This window comes from Tursiops truncatus, chromosome 6, assembly GCF_011762595.2.
Source record: "Tursiops truncatus isolate mTurTru1 chromosome 6, mTurTru1.mat.Y, whole genome shotgun sequence".
In the NCBI taxonomy this organism is placed as follows: Eukaryota; Metazoa; Chordata; class Mammalia; order Artiodactyla; family Delphinidae; genus Tursiops; species Tursiops truncatus.
Genome location: NC_047039.1, coordinates 34,808,978 through 34,835,159, shown reverse-complemented (window position 1 = coordinate 34,835,159; position 26,182 = coordinate 34,808,978). Strand labels below are relative to the sequence as shown.

At 44.7% G+C, this 26,182-nt stretch overlaps 1 protein-coding gene and 1 pseudogene across 1 annotated transcript in view; one reads left to right on the top strand and one right to left on the bottom strand.

Moving 5' to 3' along the window:
* DNAI1 (dynein axonemal intermediate chain 1) overlaps window positions 1–26,182 on the top strand; it is a 61,000-nt gene that overhangs the window by 9,632 nt on the left and 25,186 nt on the right. The window contains exons 2-10 of the mRNA XM_033857931.2: window positions 7,477–7,509; window positions 10,077–10,175; window positions 10,340–10,420; window positions 17,254–17,380; window positions 17,653–17,762; window positions 18,009–18,128; window positions 19,140–19,199; window positions 20,474–20,608; window positions 24,286–24,370. Coding sequence (XP_033713822.1) covers window positions 7,477–7,509; window positions 10,077–10,175; window positions 10,340–10,420; window positions 17,254–17,380; window positions 17,653–17,762; window positions 18,009–18,128; window positions 19,140–19,199; window positions 20,474–20,608; window positions 24,286–24,370 — 850 coding nt within the window. The remainder of the gene's footprint in view (window positions 1–7,476; window positions 7,510–10,076; window positions 10,176–10,339; window positions 10,421–17,253; window positions 17,381–17,652; window positions 17,763–18,008; window positions 18,129–19,139; window positions 19,200–20,473; window positions 20,609–24,285; window positions 24,371–26,182) is intronic.
* LOC109549787 (small ribosomal subunit protein eS27-like) lies at window positions 9,158–9,928 on the bottom strand (annotated as a pseudogene).

Below are 26,182 nucleotides of genomic sequence, written 5' to 3'. Positions count from 1 at the left end.
CTTCACTACAAGTAGTACAGAACAAAGTTCTTTAGGCTGAAGGAGAATGACACCTAATGGAAGCTCTATCTATGGGAAGGACCAAAAAGCACTGGTAATAGTAAATATGTGACTAAAGATAAAATACTAGATTTTTTTTGCTTCTATTAATTTTCATAAAAGACATATGACTGTTTAAAGCAAAAATAACACCAATTGTAAGGTGAAGCTTGTAATATATATAGAAATAAAATATGTGAAAACAACAGGGCAAAGATGAGGTTGTGGTGGTAAATAGAATTAAGATGTGATAAGGTTATTACATTGTGAAATATGAAGTGGTATATTATTTATTCTTATAGACTATAACAGGTTTAGGATGCATATTATAAACCTTAGAGCAACCACTAGAAATTAATACAAAAAGGCACAGCTAAAAAGCCAATGGAGAAAATAAAATGAAATACTAAAAAACTCAGTTAACACAAAAGAAGACAGAAGATGAACAGAGGAAAAAGCAGATGAAAAATAGGAAACAAAGGGCAATATGGTAAAGACAACCACACCAACACTTTCAATTAAAAGGCAGAGTTTATCAAGCTAGGGGGGAAAAAAAGCAAGACCTAACTATATGCTGCTTATAAGAAATATAGTTCAAATGTAAAGACATAGAAAATTTGAAAATAAAAGAGTGGAAAAACACACCACGTAACTAGCAAGCATAAGAAAGCTGCATGGCTGTAGTATTATCAGAATTAAGTAGGCTTCAAGACCAGGAGTATTTCCAAAGACAAATAGGGATATTTCATAATGACAAAGTGTCGATTCAAGAGGTGATATAAAATCACAAAGAGTATGTACCTATTAATAGCACTTCAAGATACATAAATCAAAAACTGACAGAGCTAAAGGGAGACATAGAAAAATATACAATGACAGTTGGAGATTTAACACTCTTCTCTCAGTAATTGAAAGATGTAGATCTGTTAACCAACTTGGCCTAATTAATATAGAACCCAAGAACTGCACAATGTTCACAAAAATAGACCATACATTGGGATGTACAATAAGTCTCAATACATTTCAAAAGATTAATATCTTACAGATTTTCATTCAATTCAAATTCAACATGCATCCATGTCAAAAAGAATCTCAGCAAACTAAGAATAGTTTGACCAAAATGGAATTAAATTAAAAATAAATAGCAGTATCCTTAAAATCCCCAAATATTTAGGTATTAAAGAATGCACTTCTAAATGTAAAAAAAAAGTGCAAGGGAAACTAGAAAACATTTTTAATTGGATGGTAATGAAAATATAACATCACAAATTGGGGGGTCATGCTGAAGTTGTACTTAATGAAAATGTATAGTTTTAAATGCCTATTTCAGAAAAGATTTAAAATCAATGTTCTAAGTTTCTATCTTAAGAAAATAGAAAAAGACGAGCAAATTAAATCCAGAATAATAGAAGCAAAATCTATTCATCACTTCTATTTATTTTATTAATTTATTCATTTATCTATTGTTTCATAGAAACAGTGAGGAAAAACAATAGAGAAAATCAACAAAGTCAGAAGTTGGTTCTTTGAAAAGATTGACAAAATTGAGAAAACTTAGCAAGGCTCATCAAGAGAAGAAGAAAACACAACAGCCAATATCAGGAATGAAAAGTGAGATATCACTACAGATTGTACAGATATTAAAAAGGATAGTAAAGGAATATTATCAACAACTTTATGGCAATAACTTCAACAACCTGAATGGACAAATTTATTGAAAAACACAGTTTGCCTTCATTGACACAAAAAGAAATGGAAAATATAAAGACCATACTTACTTAAAGAAATTGAATTCATAATTTAAAACCTTCCTACAAAGAAACTCCAGGCCAAATGGTTTCACTGATGAATTCTATCAAATATGTAAGGAATAAATAACACGTCTTACACAAAGTCTTAGAGAAAATAGACGAGAAGGGAACGAGTCCCAACTTACTTGATGATGTTGGTATAACTCTGATATCAAAATCAAAGCTATTTCAAGAAAAGAGAAGGATAGGCCAATATCCCTCATGAACATAAATGCAAAACAATCTGACAAAATATTAGCATATCTGTTCCAGCAATATATAAAAAGGATAATATATCTGACCAAGTGAGGTTTATCCCAGTAAGACAAAGTTAGCTCAACAGTAAATACCCAATCAATATATTTCTTCACATTAACAGAAAAAAAGGAGAAAAACCATATGACATATCATAATAGATTCAGAAAAGAAGTTGATGAAACTCAACATCCACCCACAGAAGATTAGAATAAGGGCCAAATGAGATGATGCACTCCAAAGTGTTTAGTAAACTGAAAGGTGCTCTATGAAGGGGAGGTATTTTTTAAAAATATTTATTTATTTATTTTTGGCTGCGTTGGGTCTTAGTTGCGGCATGCGGGATATTTCGTTGCAGCGTGCGGACTCTTCCTTGTGGCTCACGGGCTTCTCTCTAGTTGTGGTCTGTGCGTTTTCTCTTCTCTAGTTGTGGTGCGCAGGCTCCAGGGCACGTAGTTTGCGGCACGCAGTCTCTCTAGTTGAGATGCGTGAGCTCAGTAGTTGTGGCGCATGGGCTTAGTTGCCCCGCAGCATGTGGGATCTTAGTTCCCTGACAAGGAATCAAACCCGCATCCCCTGCCTTGTAAGGCAGATTCTCTACCACTGGAAAACCAGGGAAGTCCTAAGGGAAGGTATTTTTATTTTCATCCCTCTGTTGTGACACCCTGAGATTTATAGCTTCCTTTCTGATAAGGACTTCATGGGACCCGGACAACACTCTTTTCAGCTATTCAATAAATGCCCTCAGAATGAGATTCAATTGCCATGTACAGCAGACCATGATAGAATAGTAAAATAATAACACTGCCACTGTTACTTTAGCGCTTACTGAGCGCTGGGCTCTGAGTAAGGTTCTCATCATGCATTGTTTTATTTTATCCTCACAGCAAATCTGAGGAGGGCACTAATATTTTTCTCTACCTTACAAATGAGAGAATGAGGATTAGGGACTAAATACCTTGCTCAAGGTCACACATATAGTTTGTGGCAGAGTCAGGAATCCAGCCAAGGCTAACTCTAGAGCTTCAGATTTTAAACCCTACCCTGCCTTGCCTTCTGTAGCCTTATCTGGGAAGAGTCCCATAGCATTTGGCTTCTTCCCTCTTGAGCTTCCAGGAAGGCATGAGCTTGGTCTCATGTTCCTTTGTCAGCATTCTGAGCACTGTGCTAACATTGCATTAATAGGAAAAAAAAAAAAACCCTCTTTAACTGTATTAACTTTTTAAATTCTTAATTAGCATTTTAAATTATAAAAGTAATGCACATTCACTTTTAAACTAGAGAAAGCCCACGCACAGCAACAAAGACCCAACGCAGCCAAAAAAAAAAAAAGTAATGAACATTCACTTTTAAAATATTAAAACCATGAGAATGAGTATAAGGTGAACAGTATTGGTTCCCTTCCCCACAATCCCCGGTCACATTCCCTGAACCCAACTACTGTCAACAGAATCTATATATTCTTCCAGAAATTTTGTATGTACATCCAAATACACATACACACACATTCTTAAAGTAAGCAGATGGGTCATCTGTTTATGTAACTTGCTTTTTTATTTAACAATAAAAAAGCTTGGAGAGCTTTCCATAATAATACATAAAAATTTACCTCATTCTTTTAAAAATATGCATAATATCCCATTGAATGGCTATAGCATAATTTAACTAGGCCCCTATCAATGAATATTTAGGGTTTTTCCCATTGTAAAACTATCACAAAGATGGTTCCGCGAGCAGTTTTGTACATACATCTTATGCATATGTATTACTATTTCTATAGGAAAAATGCAAGAAAGCAGAGTTGCTGAGTTGAAGGGTATCTGCATTTGAAATTTTGGCAGGTATTGCCAAATAACCCTATAAAAATTTTGTGTCCATTGGCATACCCACAACAGTGTATGATAATGCCTGTTACCCTTCATCTAGTGTTTCAAAACGTTGAGATTTCTTTCAACTATACTTATTAAGCACCTTCTGTGTGCTTGAGACACTGCACTAGGCTCAAGGATTTGAAAGGCAGTCGATGTAGCTGGAGGAAGATTTCTTGGTGAATTACTGTTCCTTTGGGACTACGAGCTTTTACCCTTTTAGAAACGGAAACTGCAAGCTGGTGAGGTATTTAGTTTCAATTTAGCTTAATGGAATCCTGTTAGTGAGTTTTAAAATAAGGACCAAGACAACTGAAATGGTAAACAGAGTCTCCTGGGCCCCAGGAAGGAGGATGCAGCGTCTGTGCGTTTGCACGCTTGGAAGAGCTGTTCTTTCCAGGAACAAAGAAGTTTCAGCATTGAACTCTTGGGTGGACATGTGAGCTGTTGAAGCTTTTTAGTCATCCCTAGGGCAAGTGCTTCCTAGTAAACAAAGGACCACACAGATCCCCTGTGGCTGATGGCAGAGCAGGGTCTATAAATGGGAATAATAATGCTACAAACTATCATTTATTGGGCACAGACTCTGGCCAGGCACCACACTATGCATTTTATGTGTGTTGACTCATTTAACCCTCATAACAGGCCTATGATTGTCTTCAGAGGGTATTTTTATGATGCCCATTTAAAAGATAAGGATACTGGCTTTCCTGGTGGCACAGTGGTTAAGAATGCTCCTGCCAATGCAGGGGACACGGGTTCGAGCCCTGGTCCGGGAAGATCCCACATGCCGCAGAGCAACTAAGCCTGTGCGCCACAATTACTGAGCCTGCGCTCTACAGCCCGTGATCCACAACTACTGAGCCCTCATGCTGCAACTACTGAAGCCCGCACGCCTAGCGCCTGCGTACCTCAACAAAGAGTAGCCCCCTGCTCACCACAGCTAGAGAAAGCCCGCACGCAGCAAGGAAGACCCAATGCAGCCATAAATAAATTAATTAATTAATTAATTAAAAAAAAAGATAAGGACACTCCCTTGCTGGAGTCTCCCAGCTGCCTCTGATGTGCACCGCAGTATTATGTTTCTTTTCATAATACTATCCCCTTTTGTAGACCAAAACCCAGAGACAACAGAGTGTCTATTTGAAGTTACATTTCATCCTTCATCTCACAACAGCCAATGCTTATGGTGGTGACGGGAGGCGGGGCAGAGCCTTGCTCAGAGTGAAGACAGGAAGAATAGAGGGAGGTAGGAGAAAGGTCAGGAGTAGATAATGGACTAGGAGGCTAGATGGGTAGGGTTTGGTTAGGCAGAGATAGTGGGAACAGGGAGAGAGAAGGGGAAGATGGCGTTCTTGGCAAGAGGAAAGGTAAAAGCAAAGGTGGGAAAGCAGAGGCCAAGCTCAGGAAATGTGAGTAGCCTTGCTGGGCTGCATCTCAGAGTGGCGGGAGAGCAGGCTGGAATGGAGACGTGGAGCCGGATGACAGAGTTCTGAGGGCCAGAGGAGGGACTTTGGGCTTTCTTCTTCTGCGGTTTGACAGCTTCAGGGAAGAACCATCAAAAGCTTTTCAGGAATTCAGCCTTGTCTGTCTCAGACTTCTCCTTCTGAAAGACCAAGGGCCCAAAGTGGCAACCTGACATTCAATCTCCTTTGCCATGGTTGGGAAGTCAGGGCTGTAGCTGATTTCATTGGCCTGTTTTTCATTTATTGTAGTGTGCCTTTTATAGTATGTTAATTGAAATATTTCCAACTGCCAAAAACAATTACACTCAAATTGCCTTGTCAGTTCTTTTATTGCCAGATAAATGTTTTACAGACGTATTTACGGGGGGCAATGGTAACTGGATCTCGTTTCCTACTTAAGGCTGGCAGCTTGGGCTGGGGTTGGCCCTCCAGTACTCTGCTGTGGGCCAGAAAGCTGTTGGATGTTACGACACTTCCATCTCGTTACCTTAGGGATCAGAGGCTCTTCAAAGGAAAGCAGCTTTCTGGCTCATGTGGCTCATGTGGCTCAGAGAAGGGTTCTCATCTCTGGAAACCTTGGCAACCTGGCAGAAATCTGAATCCTGCTGCCTTCCCTACCAGCAACAATCCCTGCCCAAGCTGAGACATGCCCTTCTCTCCCCCTGGAATCCTTTTCCCCTCCGCCATCAAAGCCTCTCCCACAGACCCTGCCACGGAAGAGTTGTGAGGCCCTTTCCATCTAACTCACTCACTTTGCATTTGGGAAACCAAGGCCCAGAGACCTCCCCAAGATCACACAGGTGGTCAGCAAGATCTGGGAGCCAAGGTCTCTGCCCAGTGTGCCATGCTGCCACCAACATGTGCTCTTTGGCTTCTCTGCTAGCTTGACCCCTCCTTCAGGGCTCTAGACCTGCTTCTTCCAAGAGCCCCTCCCTCACATCTCCAGCCTCCACTGATCTCCCTCTTGCTCCATCACCTGAAACAACTGTTTGTTCGGTGCATATACTGCAGGGTTTTGGTTGGTTTGTTTGGGGGAACATTTTACTATCTCTGTTATTGTTCTGCTCTTGCCATTGTACATGCTGCTTTCTTCGTCTGAAAAGCCTTTCTGAAAAACATTTTCTCCACTTGGATGATCCATACTTTTCTTTTGATACTGAGCTAAGAAATAGCCACCTCGGGGAATCTTTTTTGTGCACCCACGCTGGGTAGGTGCCTCCGTGCATTCCTATAGCACCCTGGTCACACGTCTCTACTGCTGGCACAGAGCAGACTTTCAAAAGAACATATGCTGAGTGAGTAAGCGAGTGAGTAAATAAGGAGCACTGATCACACTTATCGGACCTTCACGGACTCTGAGCAAACGTGGGTAGAGACCTCATCTCTTGTCATTTTGTCCCACTGCTTAGGTTAGTCCCCGACCATAAGCAGATGCTCAAGAAATGTTTATCAAGTTGAATCAAGCATGCTGTTCTTGAGAACATAAAATTTTAGCATGTTAGAATTGGAAGGTCATCATATCCAATCTTATGCATTTTATTGATGAGGAAACAGGCTAAGGAAAAATATTTTTCCCAGGGTCATGATTACTAATGGGTTTGATGGCATTCATGCATGTATTCAATAAGTATTTTGAACACCTACCATATTCTGAGACAGCAGCGTACAAAACAAAGTACCCAAACCTTCATCATAAACAAATGTTTATGAATATAATCTGCCTTCAAAATCCTCTTAATGCCTAGTACAGAGCTGAGCACTTAGTATGTAGTTTTAAAAAATGTTTGTTGAACTAGTTGCAAATAAGAAATGCCAGGCGCTAAGTCATCTGGTTGCTCTTCATGGGTCAGTCCCACTGATGCTGGAATCAGGTTGCCTCAGATATAGGACTTCCTTGGCTGGGCACCTGTTACCAAGTCTCACTGTTTGTGAGACTTGGGGAAGTTCAATGTCCCTTGTCTTTGAGGTCCCTGGGCAGAAGCCCCCCTGTAATACTGTTTTTGACATTCCCATGGAGATTCACTTATGACTTACCTTCTGTTTCTGTTCTTTTTTCAGAGCATCAATGTGGGCAGAGGAGCCAGGAAGAGAGTAAGTGCTGAGACCACACTGTTTCTCAGCAAGAAGCTAATAGCATTTCTTCTGTTGAAATATTAGCTATATGTTTTTAAAGAAAATCAAAAAGAACATTAAAATCACCCTTAAGCCTATCACCCCGGGAAACCTCTTAGTTAACGTATGATGCTGTATCCTCCCAGATATTTCTATGCATATGTAAAAATTACATTTTTTAAAATAACTTTATTTATTTATTTATTTATGGCTGTGTTGGGTCTTTGTTGCTGCGCGCGGGCTTTCTCTAGTTGCGGCAAGCGGGGGCTACTCTTCATTACAGTGTGTGGGCTTCAGTAGTTGTGGCTCAGGGGCTCTAGAGCGCAGGCTCAGTAGTTGTGGCGCACGGGCTTAGCCGCTCCGTGGCATGTGGGATATTCCCAGACCAGGGCTTGAACCCGTGTCCCCTGCATTGGCCGGCAGATTCTATTTTTTAAAAAAATAAATTTATTTATTTATTTTTGGCTGCATTAGGTCTTCATTGCAGTGCGTGGGCTTCTCATTACGCTGGCTTCTCTTGTTGCAGAGCACGGGCTCTAGGTGCGCGGGCTTCAGTAGTTGTGGCTTGCAAGCTCTAGAGCGCAGGCTCAGTAGCTGTGGCACACGGGCTTAGTTGCTCCGTGGCATGTGGGATCTTCCCGGACCAGGGCTCGAACCCGTGTCCTGTGCATTAGCAGGTGGATTCTGAACCACTGCGCCACCAGGGAAGTCCCTTTATTTTTAAATAGAATCAAACTGTATGTTATTTTACAATCTGTTTTTTACATAATATATTTAAAGTACTTTCCATTGCCAATAAATATACTTTCATAGCATCATTTAAAATTACTGCATATGTAATATTGTAAATAACTGGACTCAGGAACTTCCGTTAAGAGAAAATTGAGAGAACTTAAGGTCGAATGTAATTGGAATCTTCACCTTGGAGTGGAGTTGAAAATGCTATATAGCCCAAATGGCTGTTTACTGCTTTTCATTAGCAGTTGCTCACGTGTCTCGGGGTGGGGGGCAAGGAAGAATTGGCTATCATCAAAAGTGGGTAAAAAAGCTGGGTTAAGGATGTGTGTTCACCTTGAAAATGTTCTATTTAACAATTGGGTCATGTGCATCTGGTGTAGGAACTTTTTTCTACCATAAGTGACACCAATAAATGTTTGTTATTTAAAAAAATTAAAAATAATAAAATTACTGCATAATATTTTACCATGTGCTCATTAAGGCCGTTCCATAATTTTGTTCAACCATGCCCCACTGTTGGATATTTAAATATTTCCTCTTTTCTACAAGTATGATCAATCCTCCAACAAACATTCATGCATTTAAATCTTTAGGCATATCCTCGGTTATTTCTTAACATAAATTCCTAGACATAGAAATTTGGGTCAAAAAGTATAAATACTTGTTAGGCTTTTGATAAATATTTCCAAATTGCTCTTTAGAAAGGTTGTACTAATTTATGGATGTCCATTTTCCCACAACCTCACCAACGCTGGATATTGGTTTTGTTTGTTAGTTTTGGATTTAGTTTTCACCAGATTTTATTTTGTTTTTTTTTGCTTTGTTTGTTTGTTGTATCCAAAATGTATTGATTGGGATGGTTTCCCATTCATCTTGATTCAGGGTGCTTTTAGCGCTGCTTCCGTCTGAAGGTGCATCCTTCTGTAAGCCTTGCTTTTCCTCCTGCAGGCTGGCAGAGGACAGTAGAGCAGCCAACACACAAAACTACTGTGTGTGCATGTTGGCTAAAGACGGTGGGTGATTTTATAGCATCCTGGGCATTTCACATCCATGAAGTAGGAATTTGGGCTCTGCACCAGGTGCTTCTTTTTGTGTTTCCTCTTCTCCTCTTCTAGAGAGGGATGAAGGAGATCCTCTGCATGTTCTCGTGGGGAGGTGGTCACCGCCCTTCACCAGTTTATAGTGAAAAAATTGCATTGTTTTATTTTGCATATCTTTGATTGCCAGTGAGGGTGAATATTTTTTATTATGTCATGGGCCACTTTGGCAAGGTATTTAACTGTCTATCGGGGTAGGGGAAAACTTCTAGTTCTAGATTTTTTTGCTCCAAGGTTTTGATGGGACTATGAGGCTTCAAGTTACCAAGTACTGGGAGTATTGCTGTAAGAGTAACCTTAAGGTGGCAAATTGGAAGGTAAAATGTGAATTAGAGTTGAAGTAGCTTAAAGAACAGCTGGGTGTCATTTCATAGTTGGTCCTGGCTATTAGCATCCAGGCTGTATGGGAAGCAGTAAGGAGGAACCAGCTCTTCTGGCCCCACTACTGGGGCCAAAGACCCACCACAATGTTCCAGCTAAGTCCAGAACCCCAGGGCTGAGGTGGCCATGATCTTCCAGGCAATGAGATCTCTGGCCTGAGCAGTTCCTTCAGGCTCTTCCATGAGTGGTCTGTTGCATGTTTCGTGTTCTATGTATTGGGACAGAGCTTGGCTTCTGGGAGGATTTGCGAATGAAAGGGCTTTCTGCAGCACTGCTTGCGTGTCTAAGCAGGTCAGGCACTCTTGATTCTCACATGAGGTTTTTGTCCAGGATGAAGATCCAGGGACTGAAGTAGGGGAAGGGACAGATGAATGGGCCCAGTCCAAAGCCACCGTTAGACCCCCTGACCAGCTGGATTTGACTGATGCAGTAAGTAAGCAACATCCTACCCTCGCTCCTTCCACCTCCTCCAGCCTCAGAGATGTATTGTGCCCAGAACCTAGGTTGTGAGATGTCTGCTGACATCCAGGGGAATCATCAGAGGGGCTGGGGGGCCCTCTACATTTGACCCTGTTGGCATTTCTCTCCCTTAGGAGCTAAAGGAGGAGTTCACCCGGATTCTGACAGCCAACAACCCACATGCACCCCAGAACATCGTCAGGTACAGCTTCAAGGTAAGTCATCCTCTCTGGGGCAGGGGCCTCTAGGTGCTTCTTGCCTTGGTGGCTTGCTGTGCTGCAAAAGCCTCTCAGCTCTCATAGAGATCACCTTTAAAATGAGGTCTTTGGCTGGAACCCTGAGATTGTACATGGAGTTTTCCAGAGATTTTGAAGTTTCTTGATGAATCTCCCTTCATTCTCGCTAAAGTGCCCTGCAGAGCCACTCTTTTCAGGAATCCTGAAGTGAATAATTTGGTAGGAAAAATACTTTTCCAGTGTATACAGTGCGTTTGTCACTAACATCAACTATTGGGTCTCCAGAAGCCAGTGTGCCAGTGTCAGGTCCTATATTAGAACTTTTATATAGGATATCTCATTTAATCCTCAGGTTTCTTTGATATAGGAACTATTTTTATCTTTATTTTATAGAAACCAAAGATAAATTAGATAAAACAAATTACAAAAGTCACACAGCCAGGATTCAAAGCAAAATTTGAACTAGTTTGATTGACTCTAAAGCAACATTACACTGCTTCTTTAAAAAAAAAAGTATACATATATATACACATACACATATCTATACATACAGACACACACATACAGAGTTTTGAATATATAATAGAAATCTAGAAACCCATGGTACTAATTTTAAGAGTCAAAAGAGCAATGAAAATACAATGGAAATTAAACCTCCCTCTCCTGTCCCTTTCCTTAGGGACAACTACTATTAGCAGTTTCTTTCTCTTCTTTAAAAACAATTTTATTGAGATATAATTTACATATTGAGATAAAATCACCCATTTATTTTTTAAAAGATGGTATTTAGTTTTTAATTATTAGTGTTTAAGAATTTTATGATATTTGCTGAATTAGCAGATATTCTCTAGTATTAGAAAAATATATTAAAAGATCATTGTGTCTTATCCCGTCAATCATCCATTTTAAAGTGTATAATTCAATGGCTTTTAGTATATTCACAGGTTATGCAACTATCACCACAATCGATTTTAGAGCATTTTCATTTCCCCCAAAAGAAACCCCATGCCTCTTAGCTGTCACTCCCCAGTCCTCCATTCCTTACAGCCTTAGGCAACCACTAATCCATTTTCCAGCTCGACAGATTTGCCTGTTCTGCCAGATTCTCTTTCATAAAAAGAGAATCAAACAATATGTCACCTTTTGTGACTGGCTTCCTTCATTTAGCATACTGTTTTCAAGGTTCATCCATGTTGTAATATGTATCAGTACTTCATTTCTTTTTATTGACAAACAATATTCAATTTTATGACTCTACCATATTTTATTTATCCATTCATCAATTGATGGACATTTACATTGTCTCTGCACCTTGGCTATTATGAACAATGCTTCTATGAACATTCACGTACAAGTATTTTTGGCCATGCTGCATGGCTGTGGTATCTTAGTTCCCTGACCAGGGATTGAACCCACTGCCCTGGCAGTGAAAGCACTGAGTCGTAACTACTAGACCACCAGGGAATTCCCTTGTGAACTGTTTTTTTAACACACTGCTTCTTATTCAAGACTGAGTAGTCAGCCCCCTCCACAAAGAGGTTAGGACAAATCCAGCGTATTTCTTGAGAGGTTCCACTTCTGAGTTGTGCTAATGGCATCCCTTAGGCAGCCTGTAAAGGGGCAGGGGATGGGATGGGCAGAGAGAAGTTGCCTCGCCCCCCTGAGCTTATGCTGGAGTGTGATACACTCTATGGGCTCCAGTTCTCCTGACCTCTGAAAGAGAGTCTCTTTAGGACTCAGTGTGCCAGCCATGGAAGGCATGCTACAGGCAGAGGATTGGTGTCAATGCACCTTTCTTGGCCCCTGGGAAGCTCAGTTATTAGAAGAGATTCCTGTGAGTCAACTGTCAGCTGGGTAGCCATAGACTCCCAGGCAGGCTCTCCTCATGAAACCTTCTAACAGCCTCCGAGGCCTGCCTGGCATCCTCCCACAGAGCTGGCCTCCATCTCATTGGTCCTTCACTGAGACCCAAGAGCTGTAGGTCTCCAAAGCTATTACTTTCCCTTGAAGTGCTGGCCTGAAGAGGCAGATGGTTTGGATCTAGGCATGCCTCTCCTCCTCGCACAGAAACAATGGGATCTGAATTCCATCCCTAAACTGAAGAGGAAGGTCCTAGTCACCACTGGGGACAGGACGACAGTGAAATCTCAGATGATACCTATATGGATAATTTATTCCCGTGGGACCCTCCATCATCATCATAATAATAGCTACTATTTTTATTGAGCACTTATTATGTGTCAGACTCTGTGTTAATAGATTGCTTTCATTATTTTCAATACTCAACTATCCTGCAAATTAATTATTATCCTCATTTTGCAGATGAAGAAATTAAGGCTTAGAGTGGTTAAGCCCAAGATCATGCAGATAATAGGGAGTAGAATCAAAATTTGAATCCAATTCTGCCCACATCCGTAGATCATGCTCTTAACCACTGCACTGTCCCATCTTCCCATCCATCTGAGTTACTGAGAGAAGAAGAGCTTTGTGGTGACTTTTTGAGGCAGAACATCCCAGTCTGTGTGCAGAAATAGTGATTCTTGCAGTCCTCCAGGGATAGCTGTGTCTGGTACCACCCCATGGGTTGGTTTCCTCTCTGGTGAGTTTACCCCAGTGTGCCATACAAATGTAATAATTTTCTCTATGACTTGCAAAGGGTTGGAAAGAACTTTTTTGAAAAAGGAAGTGACCCCAGGTCTCAAAGTCAACTTTAGGACTAGGAGGCTGATCAAAGAGGGGGCAGCCTAGGGCTTCCCTGGTGGCGCAGTGGTTGAGAGTCCACCTGCCGATGCAGGGGACATGGGTTCGTGCCCCGGTCCAGGAAGATCCCACATGCCGCGGAGCGGCTGGGCCCGTGAGCCATGGCCGCTGAGCCTGCGCTTCCGGAGCCTGTGCATCCGGAGCCTGTGCTCCGCAATGGGAGAGGCCACAACAGTGAGAGGCCAGCGTACCTCAAAAAAAAAAAAAAAAGAGGGGGCAGCCTAGAGGAACAAAACTATAGGCTCTATGAAAGCAGGGATCATATCTGCTTTTGCTAAGCTTTGTATCTCTGGAACCTAGAATATACTTGACACATTGTGTCTATTCAAAAATTATTTGTTGAAGAAGGAATGAACCCAGTTGCCTGGGCAAGTGCCTTGTGTGACTTGACAAGTGCCTAACCCAAATCTTTTCTAGATTTCTGTGATCCTCTTGTATGGAACAGGGGGACTGGGGACTTGGTGTCTCTGAGGATCTATCCAGCCCTGGCATCCATTAAATAGAGTGGAGAAAAAGCCAGGCCAGGTGTGTTTGATGACTGTTTGTGACCTCTCTGAGGTCTGGTTAGACAGGTGAGACAGGATCCCTTGGCATGGATGTAGGAGCCAGTGATAGGTAAATCCAGAGCTGCTCAGAGTTGGAAGAATGTATTTTAAAATATGTCTTTGACAGCTACATATAAACTAATAATGAAATTAAAACATTCTCTAACACCATATATAAAAGGAAACTCGAAATGGATTAAAGACCTAAATGTAAGACTGGAAACCATAAAACTCCCAGAGGAAAACATAGGCAGAACCCTCTTTGACATAAATTGTAGCAATATTTTTTTTTGGATCTGTTTCTTAAAGCAAAGGAAATAAAAGCAAAAATAAACAAATGGGATCTAATTAAACTTAAAAGCTTTTGCACAGCAAAGGAAACCATCGAGAAAATGAAAAGACAACCCACTGAATGGGAGAAAATATTTGCAAATAATATGACCAATAAGGGGGTTAATATCCAAAATAATTAAACAGCTCATACAACTCAACATTAAAAAAACAAACAACCCTGTTAAAAAATGGGCAGAAGACCTGACTAGACATTTTTCCAAAGAGGACATGCAGATGGCCAACAGGCACGTGAAAAGATGCTCAACATCACTAATTATCAGGGAAATGCAAATCAAAACCACAATGAGATATCACCTCACACCTGTCAGAATGGCTATCATCAAAAGACCACAAATAACAAATGTTGGTGAGGATATGGAGAAAAGGGGACCCTCGTACACTGTTGGTGGGAATGTAAATTGGTGCAGACACTGTGGAAAACAATATAGAGGTTCCTCAAAAAACGAAAATAGAACTACCATATGACCCAGCAATTCCACTCCTGAGTATATATCTGAAAAAACCAGAAACACTAATTCAAAAAGATATATGCACCCCAATGTTCATAGCAGCACTGTTTACAATTGCCAAGATATGAAAGCAAGCTACGTGTCCATCAACAGATGAATGGATAAAGGTGTGGTATATATATACAATGGAAAACTACTCAGCCATAAAAATGAAATTTTGCCATTTGCAACAACATGGATGGACTTGGAGGATGTTATCCTAAGTGAAATAAGTCAAACAGAGAAAGACAAATACTGTATGATACCACTTAATGTGGAATCTAAAAAACACAACAAACTAATGAATATAACAAAAAAGAAGCAGATTCACAAATATAGAAAACAAACTGGTCGTTACCAGTGGGGAGGGGGAAGGGGAGAGGGGAAATATAAGGGTAGGGGATTAAGAGGTACAAATTATTAGGTATAAAATAAGCTACGAGGATATATTGTACAACACAGGGAATATAACCAATATTTTATAACAACTATAATTGGAGTATAACCTTTAAAAATTGTGAATCACTATATTGTACACCTGTAACTTATATCATATTGTATATCAACTATACTTCAATAAAATTTTAAAAGAGTAATGGAAATAAAAACAAAAATAAACAAATGGGGGCTTCCCTGGTGGCACAGTGGTTAAGAATCCTCCTGCCAATGCAGGGGACACGGGTTTGAGCCCTGGTCCAGGAAGATCCCACATGCCATGGAGCAACTAAGCCCGTGCGCCACAACTACTGAGCCTGCACTCTAAAGCCTGCGAGCCACAGCTACTGAGCCCGTGTACCGCAACTACTGAAGCCCACATGCCTAGAGCCCGGGCTCTGCAACAAGAGAAGCCACCGCAATGAGAAGCCTGCACACCGCAACGAAGAGTAGCTTCCCCCTCGCCACAACCAGAGATAAGCCCGCATGCAGCAACAAAGACCCAACACAACCAAAAATAAAATGAATAAAATAAAATAAATTAATTTTAAAATAAAAATAAACAAATGGGACCTAGTGAAACTTAAAAGCTTTTGCACATCAAAGGAAACTATAAACAAGACAAAAAGACAATCCTCAGGGCTTCCCTGGTGGCTCAGTGATTGAGAGTCCGCCTGCTGATGCAGGGGACATGGGTTCGTGCCCCGGTCCGGGAGGATCCCACATGCCGTGGAGCGGCTGGGCCCGTGAGCCATGGCCGCTGAGCCTGCGCGTCCGGAGCCTGCGCTCCGCAACGGGAGAGGCCACAACAGGGAGAGGCCTGCGTACCGCAAAAAAAAAAAAAAAAAAAAAAAAAAGACAATCCTCAGAGTGAGAGAGAATATTTGCAAACGAATCAATGGACAAAGGATTGATCTCCAAAATATATAAACAGCTCATGAAGCTCAATATTAAAAAAACAAACAACCCAATCTAAAAATGGGCAGAAGATCTAAATAGACTTCTCTCCAAAGAAGACAGATGGCCAAGAGACACATGAAAAGCTGCTCAACCTCGCTAATTATTAGAGAAATGCAAGTCAAAACTACAATGAGGTATCACCTCACACTAGTTAGAATGGGCATCATCAGAAAATCTACAAACAACAAATGCTGGAGAGGATGTGGAGAAAAGGGAACCCTCTTGCACTGTTGGTGGGAAAGTAAATTGATACAGCCACTATGGAGAACCTTATGGAGGTTCCTTAAAAAACTAAAAATAGAATTACCATATGACCCAGGAATCCCACTACTGGGCATATACCCAGAAAAAAACATAGTTCAAAAAGACACATGCGGGCTTCCCTGGTGGTGCAGTGATTGAGAGTCCGCCTGCCGATGCAGGGGACGTGGGTTCGTGTCCCGGTCCGGGAAGATCCCACATGCCGCGGGGCGGCTGGGCCCGTGAGCCATGGCCGCTGAGCCTGCGCATCCAGAGCTTGTGCTCCGCAACGAGAGAGGCCACAAGAGTGAGAGGCCCGCGTACCGCAACAAAAAAAAAAAGAGACACATGCACCCCAATGTCCACTGCAGCACTATTTACAATAGCCAGGTCATGGAAGCAACCTAAATGCCCATCGACAAATGAATGGATAAAGATGTGGTACATATATACAATGGAATATTACTCAGCCATAAAAAGGAACGAAATTGGGTCATTTGTAGAGACGTGGATGGACCTAGAGACTGTCGTACAAAGTGGAGTAAGTCAGAAAGAGAAAAACAAATATCGTATATTAACGCATATATGTGGAATCTAGAAAACTGGTGCAGATGAACCAGTTTGCAAGGCAGAAATAGAGACACAGATGTAGAGAACACGCATATGGACACCAAGGGGGGAAAGTGGGGTGGGGGTGGTGGTGGTGGGATGAATTGGGAGATTGGGATTGACATATATACACTAATATGTATAAAACAGATAACAATAAGAACCTGCTATATAAAAAAATTTTTTTAAACAAAAGAAAAGCATAAAAAGTCTTCATGAGAACTTAAAAAAAACTTTATTTCATTTGCTTTCTCTTCTTTAAACTGGCAATGCAATGAAAACTGCAGGTTAACTGAGGATTTAGTAAGTTATAATTCTGTTAATAGATGGACTATCTTAGGCCTTTAGAATAAAGGCAGACTGTATTCTGATTCCAGCCGTTTCAGGGACCCTTGGTCTGACTCAGCCCCTTTCTTCTTAGGAAGGCACATATAAGCTAATCGGCTTTGTGGACCAACTGGCAATTCACTTCAGCCAAGTCGGAAACCTGATCCCCAAAGACTCGGATGAAGGACGGCGACAGCACTACCTCGATGAGTTAGCAGCAAGTAAGCTTCTGGGGCTGCAGCCTAGAGCATGGTCCCCTTTCTCTGGTCACTCTAGGGAGGAGATGGCTAAGCCAGAACTTTGCAGAGCCTCTTCTTACATAAGACTAACAGCTGGCTGTCCTGGGTAGGTCTGGGAGCTAACCCATGAGGCTCAGGCCAAGGAGAACCCTGGGGAAGGCGAGCTCTGAAAGGCAGAAATCAAGAAAGCCTTACCCCTCCAGGGTATGGGGGAGTGGGCTGGACTTTGAGCTCAACACCAATATCCTACCAAGGTTCTCAGGAGTTCGCCAAGGTGGTGACTTCAGAAACAGAAATCCTTGAAGAAGAAGAAGAACCCAAGGAAGCTGAAGCTGGGAGTCAAACCGATGTGCCTGCCGCTGAGGTTCAGTATAATATTGCTCTCCATCCCACCCCTTTTCCCCTCCAGCTATGGCTGGAGGCTTCAGGGGTGACTCACCGGGGCTGGGGGCTGAAGGTGAGAAGTCAAGAGACCTCAGGTGCCAACACCTCTGGCATAATCACTCTCTCCCACTTCCATCCTATCCCAGGACACGACTTCTCCCCACTCCCCATCCTGCACCACCACCTTCTCACAGCTGAGTCCTGGTCCTGTGGCCTTTCTTTCCAGGCACCTGAGAAAATGGCCGAAGAAGAATCGATGACTCCTAAGCAGCCCAAGGAACGAAAGCTCACCAACAAGTTCAACTTCAGTGAGAGGGCCTCACAGACCTTCAACAACCCCCTCCGGGTAGAGCAACCCCCCCTGCCCCGAGCCCCTTCCCCTTGCAGCTCCACACTGTGCATAGCGGGGAGGGAGCGGGCCTGACCCCGCAGCAGCAGCCCTCAGCCTGGCAGGCGACAGGGCGGATGGAAGAGTTTTGCTCTTCCGAGGGAGCTGGGAGCATGTGTTCAGGTCCCAGTAAGTCATCCAGGCAGGAGTTCAGAGGGAGTAACAAGGAGGCTGGATTGCTCTACTGAGAGCCTGAAACTTGAATTGGGCCTTGAAGTGAAGGTCAGGATTTGGGGAAGGAAGGGGAGGCCAGAATGTGCCAGGGAGTCAAGATTAGGAGCCAGTCTGACTGAAGTTGATGGTCTCCGTGGTAGACTAGCTGGTAGTTCCCTGGCTCATAAGTGCGGAGGACCCTGAGTACCAGGCTGAAAGAATCTCTCAGGGTTTCAGGTGAGAGACTCACGTATGTTAAGGCAGTGTTCTCCACAAATCAACCTGAAAGGAGGGCAGCAATCTACAGGGTGGGGTTTCGGCGGCTCCTAACCACCCTCTGTAGTCCCTAAGCTGACGTTCAGTAATTTGGGTGATACACAATGCGGAGGGGGTGCATTCCCCTGGTGGAGTCACAGACCCAACTATTAGGGGGAAACCTTCTCAAGGTGAGGAATATTAGCCCAATGGCCTGCCAGGGGTTGACCTCTGGTCCAGCATTGGAGGCTGGCCGAGGGCTGAGTTCTTGCAGATCTGTTCATCCCCCTCTTGGAGTTCTTCCTGGTTGAAACTGGCACAATCAGCCTTCACTGCCCCTACTTTCTAGCTTAGGCTTCTTCTGAAGGAGCCCTGGATGGAAATTTTAGGCTTTCACCATGTCATTTTGTCCTTTGCCCAGACCATTCTTTCATTCCCCAGTGCTGTGTCCCACCCCTTCCTCAGCTCCAACAAGAATGCTTCTCCTGCGGATATACCATTGGGTTAAGTGAGAAGGAGTTGAGGGCTTTCTGTGGGTCACCTGTTGTCACTGTTCTCTAGGACCGAGAATGCCAGATGGAGCCTCCTCCCAGGACAAACTTTTCAGCCACAGCCAATCAGGTGAGACCCTGGGCCAATCTAAAAGCCATCACTCCCTCCCCCTCTGTATCCTTGTCTATCTCCCTTGGCAACAAGGGAGACTGGCGTGGTCAAGGATCCCTCTGGAAATCTGCCCTCCTCATCCACCCACCTCCCTGCTCCTTGTCTAGTCTCTGAACTCCAGGCACATGAGACAGTAGGTCTCCACCCAGAGAGCTCTATATCAGCCCAGGGCAAGACTGTCCAAGGCGGAAACAGGTATGGCTTCTGGAAGTTCCTGCAAACTGGGGAAAACATTCATTCCCCCGGATTCTCTACAGCCTGTGGCACCTCACGGCTGACTCTGAAGTGCTAGCACTCTGACCCTGCCCATCCAGCAGCCTTCAGTGTTCCTGCAGACGCTCCTTCCGCCTCAAGTCCCACTGGATAGCCATGCTGATTTGGGCAGGATATGGTGCCAGGTGACCTGAGCTCAGCGCCCAACTCTGCTGCTCACACTGCAAGATCCTAGGCAAATCATGTCACCCTTAATGCCTTAGTCTCTTTCTCTGCCAAATGAGGATGACAACAGCCTCACAGGGTTGTTGGAGGGCTCTGAATAAACACTGAAGTACAGTGCAGTGTGGAGAACTGGCCCATGGGTGAATTATTCAATGTAAGGTGTGCCTATCTGGCCTCCAGGGAGCAGTGACTGTTCAGATCTGGGGAGCACACAGTGCGGCCGGGGGCATTTGCCCAGCCCCAGATCCATGCTGCTTCCTCTGCTACTATCCTTGGGCTTCTCTTACTGTCAGAGACAGTTAGCAGGGGTTCCCTTACTTTTGGTTATCTTTTATGCTGATAAGTTTTGCTCAGGGCTGTAGACAGCCAGCCTGAGCCAATACGTTTATCCCATCCCTACAGGAGGAGTCCTTTTTAAAATTTCCTAGTTCAGAGTCTCATAAATCCCTAAGAAAACTGTGAGCTAGCTGATCTCTGCCCACTTGTTCTGCCCTAGTGGAGGTGGTAGGCTGGAACGATACTGCATCTCCAGCTGACAACTGAGCCCCTGGGTTGCACGGTGGAAAGCCCAGCCGGGGCTGGGGGCTCTGAGAGCCCCTTCATTCCTGTCCTAGAGCTGACAGTTAGCAGGGAAGACAGACACTGAATACATAATTAAGGTGGGCCAAGTAGAGGATACTATGAAGACCTGTGACGGATTGAAGATCGACTCCTCAAGCCCTAAAGGCTGAAGAGGAGCTGGCTGGGTGGAGGTTTTGCCCTAAGATGATCCTTCTCATCTCTCCCTTGCCTAGTGGGAGATCTATGATGCCTACATGGAAGAGCTTGAGAAGCAGGAAAAGACTAAGGAGAAGGAGAAGACAAAGACTCCAGTGGCTAAAAAAACGGGGAAGATGGCGATGAAGAAGATGACAGCTATGGAGTCCCAGGTTTGGTGAGGGCTCCCATGGCTCAGTCACAGAGAATGACTGAGTGGTACCTTGGCTCCTGGGTAGACAGAAGCCTGGCTGTCTGTGAGGACTTCACAGACACTTAAGGCAGGATGCTAATGATACTTATGAACAGTTCTTTCCTTGTGGGAAGGTGTGAGGAGAGCTATAACTGCCTCTGGCATTCCACAGATCACCCCAATTTTATATAGGTCTGGAGGCTAGAAGGAATTCAGGATTGTTAGGCTAGGGGGCAACAGAAGACATGAATGTTATTAAAAGCCTTATGTGCACCCTGGAAGAGCTTGGGAGTCTTCCCACGGCAGAGTGGCATGTGAGGATAAGGCACCACCTCCCTGGCCAAAAGTTCATGGGGTTTGGGAGGGTGATTTTCTCTTGGACCTTCAGTCTTTGGGTTTACTTGCACTCAATTCTTCATGTCCAGGAGCCAAGTAAGAGCTGATCACAGCTGATCATAGAGTCCAAGCCAATGGGTATTGAAACCCTGTGTTGGATTTGCCATGAAGAGCTATGCAAGAGTCATAATAGAGGTCATGGTTGGGAGCTCACTGTGGGTGTAGCCAGCATAGGTTTGGAGATCATCATGGAAGTTAACAGTGATAGGTCACTGCAGGGAGGGTCACCACAGGGAGATGCTGAGGGGCCACATTTGTCCCTTCAATAGAGAGAGAGCTGTGTCAGGAGCCAGAGTCCCATTACGGAGATCAGGATGAGTTTGACGTGCAATGGGGAGGGAAGGACAATATCCACAAGAAGCCAGGGTCAAGTTCAGCACCTCGGAGAGCTCCCAGACAGCTCTCAGGGAAATGGTTCTGCTCCACTCCAGAACAGAAGCCAGATCGTACTCTTCCTTTGTCTGAAGTCTGTCCACTTCCACTCAATTCCATGCCCATGAAAAGTCACATTTTAGGGGAGGTTTGAGGGTTCCCGGCCCTGGCTTAATAGGAACTGCCCAATTCAGTTTCATTTAATCACAGAGCACGCACTTGGTGATCATGACCATGCTGAGTACTGGAACCCTGAGGTGAAAGATAAGTCCCTGCCCTGAAGGTTGCCCTGTTCAGACCCTTAACTTTCCCTGCACCGTTCCCTAGAGGTTAGGGGCTTCAGAGGGGCTGTTGGACTGGGTCCAGTTTCGCTTGAAGGTCCATCAGGGGTTTGGCTATGGGCTCTGGCTCTTAACTGCAGTCACCAGGACCCACAGACCAGAAGAGAGATCCCTGTGACTGAGACTGAAAACTGTCCTTGGGTCTCAGCCCTACCAGAGTTGGTGTCTAGGGAGGCAGGACCACACTGGGTTCTTCCAGCTTGGCTAACATGAAAGGCTGTGATGCAGGCAGATTCCAGCCCTCTGAACCAAGAAATACAGTGGAACAGGACACTGGGGGTATAACATAGACAGTTAATACTTTAGTATTCTATTCAACCTCCCCCCAAGGGAACTGATCTCTAACTGGGAATCCCAAGTACTGGGCAAGGCTATCTGTAGAGCAGATTGGGGGTGGCAGTTGCCTTCCCCTTTGCTGAGGCCCAGCCCATGAACAGAGTGATACCCCTTTCTCAGAGACCCAGATCTGATTAGGTTGGTATAAAATTCCAGTGTGTGGGAGGAGAGAAAGCAGAATAACTTCATGATACTCTGTCAGAAGGTCTGCAGTGGTAGATCTCAGGTTTCTGTCTCACTAATGATTTGGGTAAATGTACAGAAATGAATGTAAGTTTGTCTTATCTGAGAGATTAAGACAGCAAAGGGGGAAAGGGCTCAGAGGCCACAAGTTCAGTCAGAACCAACAAAGAGCTGTGTCTGCTCAAGTAGCATAGCTTCCGGAACCATACTCTCTCCTCAGAGCGCATGTGCATCCCTGAGTCTCCCAGGACCAGGAAAGGGTGGTCAGGCTGGGTAGGAACTGGCTCTCTGTGTGGGGCTGAGAACACAGGCCCTAGAGTCCACAGATTTGAGTGTACATCCTGGCTTTGCTGTGGAGCTGGATTTTTCTAAAACCTGTTCCCTCATCTGTAGACAGCCTAATGATACCTGATTTGCAAGACTGTCGTGAGAACCCAAGATAATATATGCACAGCCCCTAAAATAGTACTTGCTTGATACTGGTTGACAGGTGGTGGCTGTTAATATGCCATGCATGGCTGATGGAACTGGGAGGGTTCGCCTGAAGGAGTGCTGACTCGAGGAATGAGGCGCTGTCCTCCTACATCAGAGGACCTAGCATCTGGCACACAAGTCTCTATGGCTGGAGGACAGAGTTAGGACCATGGGTATAAGACCCAGGGAAGTAGGTTTCAGCTAACACGCTGTCTTACCGTACAAGATACTGCCTGACTTGGGGAGAGGTGTTTGCCAGGAAGCTGCTGAGGGGGAAGGATTCCTGCTTTGGGTCAGGGAATAGGGGGTAGTGGCTGGGACCAGGTGAACTCTGAGAGTTGTGATTATAAGACTCCAGTGAATGTCCTTGGTCAGTTTTCTGAAATAAGCTTGGAGTCGGTTTGAAAACTGATGAGAGAGTCTCAAAGGCAGTCCCCCATGTGTGACTTTGTAAGTAATCCCCCACCACACTGGGCCGCATGTTTCCTCTGACACCACCATCACCATCACCACCGGGCACTGGGCTACTAACACCATGGTGCTTATTACATTTAATCCTACAACGACCCCATGACGCAAGTGGCATTATCCATCCCCACTGTATCAGAGTACTCTAAAACACAGAGATGTAACTTACCTAAAGTTGCCACTCGGCTCCTAATCTGTGGGATGGGATGGGGATGCAGGTCCGTGTGGTCCCAGAACCCGTTCTCTTAACCACTGCCTGACACTGTCAGTCCTGGGAAATCTCATCTTTGAGAGCCATGGGCCTGGCCCTCTGGAGCCCCTCTGGAGGGCTGTCCTCTCCACTGGTTCATTCCTGCCACCTGCCCTAAACTCTTTAGGCCCGTCTTGCCAGCCCCAAACTCTTTGCTCCTCTTTTAACCTGTTAAATGGTTTACGTTATGGAATTTCACATAATGATGATCCTGTTTTTTTGTTCAGAATGAGTCATTTTCCCCTGACATGAAACTTCATGCTTTCTCCTTGGCCTGGGCCGTGGACAGGGTCCTGGGTTAGGAGTCAGTTCTGCCTTGTACTCCCTGTGTAAAAGCGGGTCTCTTTCCTCTCCCTGGGCCTCGGTGTCCTCCTCAGCTCTTGACTAAATAAGTTGGACCAGAAGATCTCTGAGAACTTTAACAGGAGCCCTTGTTGCTCAGGCTGGTGAAACTTCTGTCCCCACCAAAGAAGTCTCCTACCTACCCTGTCTGCTGTCCCCTCCAATACCCCTCCTGGGCTCTCTTCAATGCCCTGTCTTGTGCTCAGAGATACGCCTTCCCCAGGATAAGCTCAGGATGAAAGAGCAGGAGGCAGGCTCTGCTCAGGGGCCAAGTATGGCAGTGCAGACTCCTTGTGCCACTTGTGAGCTGGGCATTCCCAGAAGAGGGTGTTGGGGAGAACTGGGCCTGGAGGCACAAAGAGATACCTTTACAGAGCTATCTGGGGTGGGTGGTGTCAAAGAGGCATCGCTGAACCAGTTGTAAGTCAGGGCTGTGGCTCAGGGCACGACCTTCCAGATGCTGGCTTAGGACCTGTGGCTCCTGTATCTCCACAGAGTGATGACATCATCAAAGTGACCCAAGCTGCTAAAATCGTGGAGCGGATGGTCAACCAGAACACATATGATGATGTTGCTCAAGGTTAGACTTAAAGTGCTGGCAACTACTATTATTACCTGTATTAAAAATCCCTCATACAGGGGCTTCCCTGGTGGCGCAGTGGTTGAGAGTCCGCCTGCCGATGCAGGGGACACGGGTTCGTGCCCCGGTCCGGGAGGATCCCACATGGCGCGGAGCGGCTGGGCCCGTGAGCCATGGCTGCTGAGCCTGCGCGTCCGGAGCCTGTGCTCCGCAACGGGAGAGGCCACAACAGTGGGAGGCCCGCGTACCGCAAAAAAAAAAAAAAAATCCCTCATACAAAATGAGTATTTGAGTGTCCCATGCTAGGTCCTACAGGTGCAAGGGGAGAAAAAATAATCCCTTCTCTGGATGTCACTAGGGAGATAAGGCTTAACACAGGTCAAACAGGAACAATGGCGTAAGAAAAAAATGGGTGTGGTGATGAGATCTGACAATGGTGCAGCAAAAAATCTGCACATTAGTGATTTAATAGCATCTTTCTAACAATCCTGGGAGGCGGCAGAGCAGAGATTTTTATCCTTTCTTCATACACGACAAAGCTAAGGCCAAGGCCACCTGACTAGTGAAAGGCAGAGAGGACCCAAACCTAGGTCTTAAGCCACCTAATTCTGTGCTCTGTTCTCTACTCTGTCCAGCTTAGGGACCATATAAGTGATAGAACGCAGACAGAAACTGCTCTGGGGATCGTCAAGAATGGAGGAGGGGAAGTGAGGAGTGGCAGCAGTCAAGGAAGGCTTCAGGGAGGGCTGAGCTGGATGCCAAGGGATAGCAGAGTTTGAGTGGGAGATTAGCAGAGGGCAGGTGTGCTGGGCAGGAGACAGCACGAGCAGTGACTCAGTGGTGAAAATGAATTGGAAAGGACTCTGGGAACAAGGGGCAGCAGGCTCAGTGACCCCGACAGGGGCTCTGTTGGAAAGTGGTGAGAGTTCAGGCTGGAGAAGTGGTCGGGGCCACTTAAGAAAGGGCCTCGAATGTCACGCAGGGAATCTGAGCTTTCTCTGCAGAGTTCAAAGATACTGTCCAGGCAGGGACACAGCCCGAGGAGAGCAGGGCTGGAGGAGCGTACCACTGGGCAGAATACAGCGGCAGAGGCGAGGGTGAGGTTCCGGTGTGGGTAGAGTGGGCCTCACTGCACCTTACCCAGAATGCATCATCAGGGTTGGAGAAAAAGGTGCAGTTACAACAGTGAACAGCAAGCACCAGCCTTCCCTGGGAATGGCCTATGTACCAGGCGTTGTACTGTGCAGTTTACATGTATTATTCTATTTCATCCTGACAGCCACACTGTCAGGTGAAAACCACTATTATCTCCATGTTATAGATGAGACATTCAGGCTGAAATGTCACCACTTGTTCGAAAACACAGCTAGTGTGAGGTGAGAGCGGCACAATCAGGACTCGAACACAGGCCCCCTGGACCCATAGCCTAAGCACTTTAGCACGAGGCCACAGAGCCACTGAGCTGGAAGAGACATTTCAAATAAACACTCAATAGGTCTATGTGAGTGATTAATTAGTGACGAGGTGAAGAAAGAGATTGATTCAGAAACGCTTAAATCCTGGGGGCCTGGGAAATTCTGGTGTCTTTGACAGAGCCAGGGAAACGGAATCCTTCCCATGGCATGAACAGCACATTCCCAAGTGGCTTGTATTTCCCTAAGAGGTTGTGCATTTATCTGGAGCAGCTGCCTCCCCAGAGCTGGCAGCTCCCCACTGCTGGCTGGTCTCCTCTGCTGACAGCCCAGGGCTCTTCTTGGTGACTTGATGCTCATTGCTCACCCATGGGACAGAGAAACCAGGGCTGCCAAGACC